Source organism: Miniopterus schreibersii (genome assembly GCF_964146895.1).
Source record: "Miniopterus schreibersii genome assembly, chromosome: 18".
Classification (NCBI taxonomy): domain Eukaryota; kingdom Metazoa; phylum Chordata; class Mammalia; order Chiroptera; family Miniopteridae; genus Miniopterus; species Miniopterus schreibersii.
This window is the reverse complement of record NC_138121.1, coordinates 31,470,605-31,483,119: the sequence shown is the minus strand read 5'-3', so window position 1 is coordinate 31,483,119 and position 12,515 is coordinate 31,470,605. Positions and strand designations below refer to the sequence as shown.

The window sequence follows — 12,515 nt, the reverse complement described above, 5'->3', positions numbered from 1 at the left end:
GACAGATGAAGTCAAGAGAACAAATAACAGAAAACCTGATTAGAGCCAGACAAACACAAGATAAAAGTAAAACAGTAAAGCAGACCAAAGAATAATTCCAATACACTCCCCTCTACACTCATTTTAATGCATCAGCACATTTAAAATGCACCTGGAGCCTGGCCGGGCGTGGCTCAGCTGTTGAGCATCGACCTAGGATCCAGGCAATTGGGGTTCGATTCCCAGTGAGGGCACATGCCCAGGTTGTGGGTTTGATCCCCAGTCGGGGGAGTGCAGGAGGCAGCCAGTCAATGACTCTCATCATTGATGTTTCTATCTCTCTCTTCCTCTCCTTTCCTCTCTCTGAAATCAATAAAGATATATTTTAAAAAATTAAAAAATAAAATAAAATGCACCTGGAAAGCTGACAAATATCCTACTGAAACCCTCCCCTAAGATTCTCGAAGACAGATAAAAACCCTCAAGACAAAGACCTGGTGCAAGCTCGCTCTAGAGCAGGGGCCATTTGGATATTTATAACATCATTCTAGGTCCATACAAAATTATCAACTTAAAAATTAGCTATGAGAAAAGCTCCTAAATGTATTGAATTTTGAATCCCACCTGCGGTTGCCTTGGCAGGGCCAGACCAAATGATTTCCCGGGCTGCATACAGCCCCTCCGGCCAGACTTCCCCACCCCTGCTCCAGAGCACGCCAGGCCCCTTCCTGGGCATGAACTCTTTATTTCTTCCTAATTTCTAAGGGTCCCCATGAGACTTGCAGCCAGGGGAGCAGTGGCCAGAGGGAGCTTATCCTGGGCTCACCCCCGATCCTGCCTCCAACACCCTTTTCTCTGACTTCCCAGCGAGCTAACGCAGCCCGCCCAGGCTCACTTCTGTCACTGTGACCTTCACTTCCCAGTGAGCTATGGCAGCCCCGCCTCGGCTCACTTCTTTCCTATACCGTTTCTAGGGAGCCAAAGCGGAGAACCGCCTGGGCTCTGCCCTGTTGTTTCTTCTGCCCCAAGTCCTTCCTTTGTTTCACTGTCCCCAGCGTTAATAAATGTGCTCTCAAAATTACCTGAACTTGTATTGTGAAATCTTTCCTACATGAAGTCAAGAATCCACTCTGCAGGCTGGCCTGAGGCAGACCTGCTCTGGGCCCGAGGCCCAGTCCAGTAATGCTTCTATTTCTAAATTTTTATAAACTTTTAAGTGAAAGGGTTACAAACGATTTTTACTTTTTAAAAAGTATTTTCCTTATTCTTTTAAACATTTTAAAAAATATCTTGACCCATTTAAAAAAACAACCCTACATATGTATCTACAGGAACAAAAGTACTGTATGCGGTTAGCAAGTTTTTCTATTTTACATTTCTTGGAGGTTTTTCCATGTTAAAACATTATTTTTTACTACTCTGTGGTGTTCTAAAGTAGAGATATAGCATAGTTAATTTAATTGGTTCCCTACTGATGTTCATTTAGGTTACTAGAATAAACATCTTTATATATACTTTCTGATTATACCATTATGACATCTTTTTATATCAGCTCACATAAATCTATTTTCTTTTTTTAATGTTTTTTTAAAAATTGATTTTAGAGAGAGAGGAAGGGAGAGAGATAGAAACACCAATGAGAGAGAAACATCTATTCGCTGCCTCCTGCACACCCCCTACTGGGGATCAAGCCCGAAACCAGGGCATGTGCCCTGACTGGGAATTGAACCAGTGACCTCTTGGTTCATGGGTTGACACACAACCACTGAGCCACACCAGCTGGGCATAGATCTATCTTGTTTTTAACAGCCACTGAGAATTTCAGTCCAAGGATATAACATGAGTTGTAAAACCCAACCCCTGCTGATGGATATTAGGTTGTTTCCACTTTTTCACTCCAATAGACTTCTTTGACCGTTACAGATTTAAAAAAACTAATATCTGAATTTAGCATTCGCAGACCATCGGCAGACCAGTGGAGTAAACAAGGATCCCGAGAAACTTCATTTTACAGGGCAGGAAGCCAGGCTTTCCTGGTAGGGTCTACTTGCTGTCACATGGCCAGAGGATGAGCTTGCTTCAGAAAGGACAAAAGAGCAGTGATGAGAGTCTTAAAGTGTGCTGTCCGTCATGCACCCCTTAGAGAACTTGCTGGAAGCTTTAGTCCCTAATAGGAGGATGTCTATCACCTGTACTGGTCCATCAGCCATGCCCTCTGATTTTCTTTTAATAAACCACCCCCTTCTCAACACCACCCCTGGATGCATCCTTAGCAGGATCATTGGTCCAGGGTTCTCCCTATCCTAACCAAAGGGTGGGCCTAGAACCAAAACCAACACAGTAAAATTTTTTAAAAATATATCTTTATTGATTTCAAAGAGAGGAAAGGAGAGGGAGAGAGAGAGATAGAAACATCAATGATGAGAGAGTCATTGATCGAGCCCACAACCCAGGCATGTGTCCCGACAGGGAACCGAACCCCGATCGCCTGGATCCTAGGTCGATGCTCAACCGCTGAGCCACACCTGCCGGCCAGCACAGTAAAATGTGATCCTTGACCTTGGCTAAAGCTATTGGGACAGAGGCCCTTTCTCACCCCTGTGCTGCTTAGCTATAAAGATGTAAGTCTGGTGTCACAGAGAAATCCTGCCTTAGAATGAAACAGGTTTCCTGGAAACCTAGGCTGAACTCCTGGATCCAGCCCTATTGACTTGGTTACATGAGCCAATGAACTTCATTTTATACTTCAGTCAGTGCCAGTTGGGTTTCTGCCATTCCCACTGGAAGAGTTCTTGTCCATTCACCTTTGTCCCAAAAGAAAACAAATTAACTCATGCAAACAGTATTTATTGAAAATCTGTGCTCAGCCCAGTGCTGGGTGATGCCGGGGACAATAAATGACCATGACAGAACTTGTCCCTCCCCTCATAGCAATCCCAGTCTACCAGAGCTTCAAGAGACAATCACAAACCACTCAATAATAATAGTAACATCCACTGTGAAGGAGGCATCTGTGAACGGGGCGGTGAGATCTAAGGACAGGACTTCAAATTGACACTGATAAATGGGCCAGGAGTCAATCAAATGAAATGAGGCTAAGGGCTAAGGGTCCATGCATGCATGTCTGGGGGTTTCAGGGCACCCCCAATTCCTGGTAGAGCTCAGAAACCTGGTAAAAGTTCTTGGGAGTAGAAGGAGGGAAGGGTGAAGGTGCTAGAAAGGGGAGAGGCGAGGCAGCCAGCCAAGGCCCAGCCGGAGGAAGGAGGGTCAGGAGGAGGCCAAGGTGTGCAGTGGCCATCCCTTCTCGTTGCTCACAGTGTGGTGTAGAAATACATGGCTATCAGCATCACGGGGAGCTGGAGGAGGCAGTCAGGTTAGGGGTGCTCCAGCCCCGCACCCACATCCCACCCAACCCATAGGCTCCCGGCCTCTCACCGTCCACATCAGGATGGCAAACCCAAACCACGAGATGCCCCACGTGTAGCTGTCGATGGCATGGCCAATGTGTTCAAAGCAGCCCTGAGCAGGGAAAGATGGAGGGTTTCAGAAAATTCCCAGGGAGCCTGGCCACTGAAAGCAAGGGTCTCTGTATGCCCTCAGGAAAGGCCTTCCTTCCTCAAGCCCGGCCTTTCCCTTGCGCAGTGGGGACCCGGGCAGGGTGGTTTCAGGGAGCAGGGATGCGGCCTTGGATCGGGGCCTGTATAAGTAGGTGCTGCCACGAGGCTGACTCTGACAGCCTGAGGGGGATTTTTTTTAGAGCCCGCCTTCCTTGCTGCCCCAAGTTCCAAGGGCTTGAAATAGGCCTTTCGGATCAGTCCGCTTCTGGCACCTCATTTAGCGATGAAGCTGAGCTGGTCCAGGGCCCCCGCCTTCATGCAGACCCCTGCCCCAGCTTGGAAGCAGCCAAGAAGAAAGGTTCAGGGTGTGCGCCCTGGGGTCAGGCAGGGCTGGGTGGGGGGCTAGCTCTACCCTTGGTTCGCTCTGGGGCCTGTATGACTCTGACCCTCTGAGCCTCGGTTTTCCCATCTGCGAAGAGGTCTTATTAACAGCACCGCCCCCTGAAAGCAGCTGGGAAGATTCCATGAGGATGCAGGTCAGCACTCTGCACAGAGTCAGGGCTGGAGACAAGGCTGTCCGATTGTGAGAGTGGTGATGGTTCCCACACCTAATCTAAGACATGCTGCCCAAGGGCCCCAGGCAAGAGCAGCCAGAGGACCACCGGGACCAGTTCTCCCGATCTAACCTCCTCAAGTTTCCTTCTCTGCCTCTGCACTCCCCTTGCAGTAGTTAAAGCATCTGGTTGGGGCCTAACTGCCTGAACTCAAACCCCAGCTCCATCCCTCACTAGCGAGTGACTCTCAGTTTCATCATCTGTAAAATGGGATAATTATCGTCTTTACCTCATCAGGCTGTGGTGAGAAATAAGATAAAAACTTAAAGCACTTAGAAGGATGCCTGGTACAAAGTATAAGTTCAATAAACGTGGGTTGTTATTGGTGCTGTGTTATCGCTGTTATCATCATTGCTCATATTCCCCGACAACCTGAGGAAAACCGCAGGCTCCAGGTCTAAATCAGACAGGCCCCGTGCGCATCCCGCTGGCTTTCAGAGCGAGGGAGAGATGGAGGGAGAGTTGAGAGAAGGGGGAGATAGAGAAAGCCAGAGAGGGGCGGAGAAAATAATAGGCAGTGGGAGGGAGGAAGAGACAGAAGAATCAGGGCCAGAGAGACCACAGACGGGTGCAGCAGGAGGGAGGGGACACACCTTGGTGAATAGGTAGTCCAGGTGGCCCAGGCGACAGCCTTCTTCATTGAGGGGAATGAAGTTGCCCGTCCGCCGACAGCACAGTGGGGGCCAGGGAAACACCACCTCCGGGGTGGCCGCCCGGAAGGCTGATGTGTAGTTCACCCAGTCCATGGGACCAGATGTGCCACAGCACCCTTGCTGGAGAGAAAGGCAGGGGTCAGGCTCCAGGTCAGAGCAGACTACCTTGCCTGAGGTCAGACTGTGAGAAAGGGCAACTTTGTCCCATGCCACTGCTGGGCCTAGCTTCCCCATGCCCTGGGCCTCAAAGAGCGGGGGCAGTGTCTGTGTGTGTGAGCAAGGACCAGAAGATATTTGTTCCAGGACCAAGAGGCTGTTGGAGGTTTGACCAAACCCACGCTCGTGATTTATTTTTAAATTCTTTTGAATTAGCTGTTAACAAAACGTGAGCTAAAAGACATCAAAAGGCAGATTTCTGTTTTTTTCTAGTCTCTGTGGGTCTTTCCTTTGTGGTCCCTGAAAGATGAAAAACATAGGCCCTTTCAAACATGGGTTCCAATCCAGGCCAGCGGTATGACTCGAGCCGAATTGGGACCTCAGTTTCCCTTGAATCCTCAATGCTCTTTCCTGTGCTGCCAAGTCAAGTTGGGCTTAGCTAAGAATGCACTTTCTGGAACCCGGCATCCTGGGTTTGAAGCCTTCTGGTTCTGTGACCTATCTGCTGTGGGACCTTGTGCAAGCCCCTCAACCCCTTGCCTCAGTTTCCTCATTGCTAAAAAGCTGATCTCCCTTATGGAGCAGTTGTGAGGATTAAATAAACTTTCGAAGTGCTTTGGACAGTGCTAAACAGAAGTTAGTGCTCATTAAATGTTTGCTGTTAATACAATATACTCCACTATTAAAGACAGGGATGCTGGATCCAGGCTGCCAGGTTTGGATCCCAGCTCAGCCAGGTACTCTGGGCTACTTTTGGGGGGCCCTGTTTACTCATCTGGAAAATGACAATGACCAGAGCCCCCCTCGTAAGAACGAAATGAGTGGAAATGCTATACCAGTGGGCACAGTGGGAGCCCTCTGTACCCCTGTAGTCAGAGCCTCGGGTCCTCCAGGCCCCCCTGCCCACCCCGCTCACCTCGATCATGATGCGGTCCCAGAGGCGAGTCAGTTCTTGGCCCTGGTCAGAGTCCGCACTGTAGAAAGTCAGCATCTGCTTGGTGATCAGGGATGGGTTGGACACCATCTGTGGAGGGCCGGAGAGAATAGGGTCCGGGGGGGTCGGTGGGGAGGAAATCGGCCTCCACCCTGGGTCCGAGACCCTCACCACACCCACTCCCCCCCCCCCCCCCCCCCCGGGGAAGCCGCGCCCTCCCGGCCTCCCCCTGGCTCACGTAGTCTCGGTGGGTGTAGGACGTGATGCAGGAGGCGCACTCGAAGATGTACACCACGAGCATGAGCACCAGGTACTGCGGAGAGACAGAGGGACGGACAGACAGCGCCACCAGGGTAACGCGGTGAGATCACCCCCTCAGGGGTGGCTCGATGGGTAGAAATACAGCTTTACAAAAACATCTAGAGCAAGGTGAATGGCAGCACCCATGTGATGGGCATACAGGTGCTCGCTGCTCAAGTCTTTCGTCTTCTCTGTATGTTTGAAATTTTCCATAAGAAAATGTTAGGGGGAAATGAAATGAAAATATATGTAAAGTATTTTCTGAGGTCAAGGATACGCTTGGATGCAGTAAAATAAATGTCTGCTCTAGAAAGGAAAAAAAAAAAAGACATTCTGGAGACAACCAGGGACGTTTGAACACAGGCTGGCATTGGAAGACGGATTTGAAGGAATGAGGGCGAATTTTGCAGGGGTGCCAGCAGCGTCGTGGTTGTGCGGAAAGAAAGAAAAATTATTTGACTGGTGCTTAATGAAAAGTATTTTCCTGTCTCCATCCCTTCCCCTCACCCTTTCAACCACCAGGGAGCAGGGTGTGGGCTGTGGGCTGTGGGCTATGGGCTGTGGGCTGTGGGGCGTGGGGCATGGGCTGTGGGCTGTGGGCTGTGGGGCGTGGGGCGTGGGCTGTGGGCTGTGGGCTGTGGGCTGTGGGCTGTAGGCTGTGGGCTGTGAGCTGTGGGGCGTGGGCTGTGGGCTGTAGGCTGTGGGGTGTGGGGTGTGGGGCGTGGGCTGTGGGCTGTGGGCTGTGGGCTGTAGGCTGTGGGCTGTGGGCTGTGGGGCGTGGGCTGTGGGCTGTAGGCTGTGGGGTGTGGGGTGTGGGGCGTGGGCTGTGGGCTGTGGGCCGTGGGTCTGCCAGCTCCACCCGAGAGAGGAGACGTGGTGACACCCCGCTGCTTTAAACGGCGGCCTCGCCGCTCTGAGAAAGGCGCACTCAGGCACCTGCAGGTCAGCGCCCGCGCCCTGGGCGGCCCCCGGATGCCCCGGGACAGGAGAAGGCGGGCGGAGGGGCCCAGCGGCCAGCCCGGCTCATCGCCTGAGAACCAGGTGGCAGGCGCACAGGGCTCTTCAGGCCCCTCTCTCCACTCTTGGCTGTGTTTGAAACTGCCCATAATAATGTTTTAAAACCTTCTAGGTCTTAGCTAATGACAAACTAATAGACAGATGCAAACTTTTTTTTTACTAGTTGGATGAACTTTTAGGGCTTTGGTGAAATTGTTATGCCAGAGAATTAAATGCAGGAAAGAAATTTTTAAAAAGAAGAAAAACAGGAAAGGAAAGAAAAGGAACCTTTCCATGGCTCCGTCTTAGGGCGAAGCCCAAGTATTTACCAAGGCCCGGAAGCCCACCTGACAGGCCGGTCTTCCCTTTCTTCCCTCACCCCCCATGCCCACTGCCTACTGTTCTCTCCCCCTCTCCACCTGCCCTCCCCTCGTCTCCTCTCTCACCCTCACCCCCACTTGGTTCCAGCCACACTGGCCTCCTGGCCAACTTGGGCTTCAGAGCCTTTGCTCTTGCTGTTCCCTCCGCCTGGAATGTTCTTCCTGCAGATACGCACACAGGCTCACTCCTCACCTCCCCCAGGCCTTTACTTTCACTGGCTGCAAGCCTCCCCCACTTCCCCAGTTCCAGCTCGCCCTTCCTTGGTCACTGTCTTCTCCCCTCAAGGCATCCTCCCCTATGACAAGGGCTTTATGTTTTGCTCACTAGATAGGCCTGGTGCCTGGCATAGGGTTTGGCACATGGCTCTTGCTCGATTAGCATTTGTTGATTGAATAAGTAGGTGTTCCTGGGGATTTAAAGGGCCTTCAACTATTCCGATCCTGTGTCATTGAGGCCAGGATTGGAATCCCTGCTCTCTCTGCCACCTGCGCTTTGGCCTCTTTGAACCTCAGTTTCCTCATCTAGTAAATGGGTAGAGAAGCAGTAACTTCAGAGGGCTTCTGGGAGGATTGAGGGGGCTCATTTTCTAAACTGCTTAGCCTAGCATCAGGCACATGGGAGGTCCTTGGGAAGTGTGGATGTTGTCGTTGCAATTACCGTTGCTGGCAGAGACTGAGAGCACAGGCTCAGGTGCTGAATTTCTCAGGTTTAAATCCTGGCTCTGTCCCTTACTTGCTGTGAGACCCTGGATAAGTGACTTCACTTCTCCGAGCCTCAATTTCAACTGTCAAGTGGGCTCAAGATGATGATGATGATGATGATGGTATCTCATAATGAGTTGTGAGGAATAAATAACTAATCCATGTAAAGCATCTAGAAAGTAGTGAGCACTCATTGAATGGGGGCTGTACCACTATTATTGTCGTTATCAACAGCACTCATGGGCACAGACCAACTACTCAAGAGCTGTCCTCCTGTGCAGGGAACTTTGTTCCCTTCCTCCCCTGTGCCCCAGTTTTCTTTTTGAAATGTTGGCGACAGCGAGCCTGGGTTTTGGGGTTATGGGAAGGTGAAATAAAATGACTGCCACGAGGCCCGAGTGTGGTGCCATGCTGCACACAGCCTAGTGGCTGCACTGGCGGTTGTCATGACCCTCTGAGGATGTTCTTTGTGCCGACCTGTCCCCATCCCCTCCTGCTGGGGCCTCACCGTGAGGATCATGGACCGCCGGCGGCAGAGCGCTGCGCCCACACCCAAGCTGGCCACGACGAAGAAAGAAAAGCCGCAGAAGATGGCGATCCAGGCGCCAGCGAACACGTCATCCTTGCCTGAGACGCCCATCAGCGGGTACACGCGGTACTGGTCAGCCGTCACCCAGACTGTCTCGGCAAACAGGGCCAGGCCTGACAGCTAGACAGAGCAGGGATTAGAAAGACCAGCGCAGGGACAGCAGCCCCAGCTGGGGGGCCTCCTGAGCAAGCTCCTTCCGCACTCGGAGGCTCCGCCGCCTGCTCAGTAAGGACATCACCTTTCATGAGCAGGCATGAGGCTAGACAGGGGCCAAGAAGAAGGGGGGGCAGTCGGGACTCCCCCCACTGCCAGTTGCTTCAAGGGCAAAAGGAGATGCCACATGCAAAGCCTAGAGCGAATGACCGAGCACACAGGAGACGCTCGGTCAACCTGTCCCCCCTTACTAGTGTTACTCCCTGCAGAGGGGAATCTGGCCATGACCAGAACTACAAATACATCAGCCCTTTGGTTCAGCAATTCCACTTGCAGAGCTCAACCCTACACATAGCCCTGCCCATGCAGAAAAATCACACACCCGCCAGGTGATCCCCTGGAGCACTGTGGGGAGAGGAACCAGGATGCCACACAGTGGAGTGCTATGCGGTTGTGAAAAAGGGGAGGAAGGCTCTCTTGAGGACTCCTGTGGAGTGGCCTGCAGGCTATGTGAGCGGGAGAAAATTGGAGGCATGACAAAAGATATGGAATGGGCTACGTTTTGGGCAAGAAAGAAGAGAAAATAGTTACATATGCTCCTATTGCTTGCATTTGTGGCATGTTGGAAAAACTAAACATTAAGCCCTAGCTGGTTTGGCTCAGTGGTTAGAGCATCGACCCTTGGACTGAAGAGTCCTAGGTTCAATTCCAGCCAAGGGCATGTACCTAGATTATAGGCTCGATCCCCAGGCCTGGTTGAGGCAAGTGCGGGAGGCAACCAATCGATGTGTCTCTCTCACATCGATGTTTCTCTCTCTTTCTCTCTCTCTCTCCCTTCCACTCTCTCTGAAAAACAATGGGGGGGGGGGAATTGAATATTAAGGAAAATACATTGTTATTATTTATTATTATGGGTCTCCTGTGTGCCAAGCAGGCACTTTATGTCCATAATCATGTTAATGTTGTAGCTAGCATCTGTTATTCACTTTTTCTGAGCTGAGGGTCATACATGGATTGAGCTACACAAATATCCCCACAATGAGGACATAATCTATAGATGGGGAAACAGGAGCAGAGAATTAAAATCACTTGCTCAAGATCACACAGTTGGGAGAGGCAGAGCTGAGGTTGGAATCCAGGCTGCTGAGAGCCTGCAGCGCTGGCCTGCTGGGGAGTCCTGGGCCCTCAGCCTCCACCCCCAGGCTCAGGACTGCCCCCTTCTCCCCACCTGCCCACTTGGCTCCCAGCACTGGGGGATGTCTCACCAGAATAATGATGTTGCCCACGACCAGCAGCCCCACCACAATCGGAGATCCCTTCTCCTCCTCTGCTGCTGCAGAAGCCATAGCTGTGCCTGGGACACATGGGCAGGGATGAGGCCAGGCAAAGGCCAGGAGGGGAGGGATGGCCCAGCTCGACCCACTGCCCCCACTCCACACCCCAGCTGCCAGCGCTGCTCCTTGCTCTCTGCTGGGCCCTGGCAGGTACTGAGTGTGCCCAGCTTCCCACAGCCCCAGTTGGTGGGCCATTTTACAGAAAGGATAGTGAGGCCCAGGCAGGGAAGTCACCAGCCAGGGCTCAGCGCTGGCCCTCCTTCAGCCTCAAACCACCCTAGTTCCTCTGCCCATCCAGATCTCCAGAGTTCCCTCCTCACCTTCTCTGCCTTAAGCTTCTCTGGCCAGCCCCTCCCGCAGTGGCTCCCTATATATGCCCAGGCCCCTCCTTAGGCCAGTCTCCCAGGAGGGGAGGAGGGTGTCTGGAGAAAGGGACAGAGGTCAGGCAGGCAGACCAGCATGAGAGAACAGCTTTATGTGCCTCACCCCCAAGTGATTTATAGACCTGCCATTCCAGATTGTGTTGTATGTGGCCACCTGGGCAGGGTGATGTGCCCCTGGGAAGGCCCTGTGGTGGTGGAGAGGGGTGGGGTTGGGAGTGAGTGCACCACCTGATGCCCCTCAAGACATGGGCCTTCCTGGGAGCAGAAGAGAGATCCAAGTCGGACCTGATTGTGAAGCCTGGCCCCAGAACTGCCTCTTCTGCTGGCGGCTTCACCTCTCCAAGGCTAGGATCCCAGGGCGAGGCCCAGGGAGGGGCCCTGGCAGGTGAGGATAGGGCTAGACCAAGGCAGAGGGGTGGGGAGGAGGTGAGGGGACAGGTGGGCTCAGAGGCTGATTATGGGCTGTGGGCTGAGGGAGAGGGTGGCAGGAGATGGGTGTGTGGGGGCAGTTTGAGATGAGTGCAGAAGGAGGGGGAAGAGAATTGTGCTAGAAAAAGGGAGGGGGCACACTGAATGGAGCCAAAGTTATGGAAACATCTTCAGGCTGCAGAATCAAAGAGACTTAGGTTCAAATCCCAGTTCCGTTTCCTCTGTGCTGCGCGACTTGGCAGTGCATTTGCCCATCTGCGGAATGGGTATCAATCAACAGACCACTTCGCTGGGCAACAGTGGGAACTGAGTGCAGGGATGCATTCCAAGGCCATCTTTCAGTCCTGGTGTGCAAGCTGCCGCGTCACCAGCAGCGCTCCTGCGAGGCCCACGTTCTCTGCGATGGCGTCCCCTAGTGTCAAGAGGCTGGTTCTGCAGGTGAAAGTGGTGGCTGGAGGAACCCCAGTCCTTGTCCTGAACTTCTCAACCCAGAGGGCCAGGACATCTACTGTGTTCTTTCTCTGAGCTGCAGCTCCGGGGCGTATGTGCAATGGGGCTAACAAATAGAACTTAAAATTCTATTGTCAAGACACTGGCTTGGTAGTAAAACACATGAGATGTTTTCCATTAATATAAATAATTAGGATTTTAGTCAACCCATTTTACATTTAAAATAGTTTTTCTCTGTTGATTCACATTTATATTAAGGACTAATGAGAAAATTTAAGTAATGTGCATGATCCATCAAGTACATCTTATAACTTTTAGCTAAAATAACTTGCCAAATAATAAGGCCAGGCTAATAATATGAAATATTTTTATTTTCAAATAGTTGGTGTTAGTAGTTAGAAGTTAAATAAAACGTCTAGTAAAGGCAAAAAGGTGTCATCAACGGGGAATAAATATGTCACAGGTCATAAAAATGGGTAGATGCACTAACCACTGAGCAAAACCAGCCAGGGCTATTCTTACTTTTCTTGCTCAGCACTATGATTTCAAAATCTATCCATGTTACTCTGGGCACACTGACCCCATGGCTTCTTGGCTGCTCAGGACACCGATGGTGTGCAATAGTCCACAGTTTACTGTCTCCTCCCCAATCAGGACACCCAGACTCCTTCCAACTCCCCCCCCACTATAATGCTGCAGTGAGCACCTTGTGCACGGCCCTTTAGAGACCTGTATATCTTTTTCTTAGGGAGAATTGCTGGGTCATGGATATGCATGCGCCAGGCTGCTTTTCACAATGGCTGTCCCCTTCTACCTTCCAACCAAGAATTCATGGGGGCTCCTGTACCCTCCAATCACCACCCACACTTGGCATTATCCAGCATTCTAGCTTTTGACAGAGTAATT

General features: G+C 51.5%; 1 protein-coding gene across 1 annotated transcript; it reads right to left on the bottom strand.

Annotated features, from left to right (window-relative positions):
* Nucleotides 1-2,331: 2,331 nt before the first annotated feature.
* On the bottom strand, nucleotides 2,332-10,689 carry UPK1A (uroplakin 1A). Its single transcript, XM_081118812.1, has 8 exons — nucleotides 10,668-10,689; nucleotides 10,279-10,367; nucleotides 8,780-8,980; nucleotides 6,132-6,206; nucleotides 5,876-5,983; nucleotides 4,744-4,923; nucleotides 3,415-3,498; nucleotides 2,332-3,335 (listed from the first exon to the last, which is right to left on the bottom strand). Exons 2-8 carry the CDS (start codon nucleotides 10,357-10,359, stop codon nucleotides 3,291-3,293), a joined length of 774 nt encoding a protein of 257 aa, XP_080974938.1. The 5' UTR covers nucleotides 10,360-10,367; nucleotides 10,668-10,689; the 3' UTR covers nucleotides 2,332-3,290.
* Between the last annotated feature and the right edge of the window lie 1,826 nt (nucleotides 10,690-12,515).

What these genes read in the sequence shown, in the direction of transcription:
- UPK1A (XM_081118812.1), bottom strand. Translation starts at nt 10,359, where the DNA reads ATGGCTTCTGCAGCAGCAGAGGAGGAGAAGGGATCTCCGATTGTGGTG. An exon ending in TGGGCAACATCATTATTCTG is followed by an intron (nt 8,981 to 10,278) that starts GTGAGACATCCC and finishes TGCTCTGTCTAG; the next exon opens with CTGTCAGGCCTGGCCCTGTT. An exon ending in GGGACCGCATCATGATCGAG is followed by an intron (nt 4,924 to 5,875) that starts GTGAGCGGGGTG and finishes CTTTCTCTCCAG; the next exon opens with CAAGGGTGCTGTGGCACATC.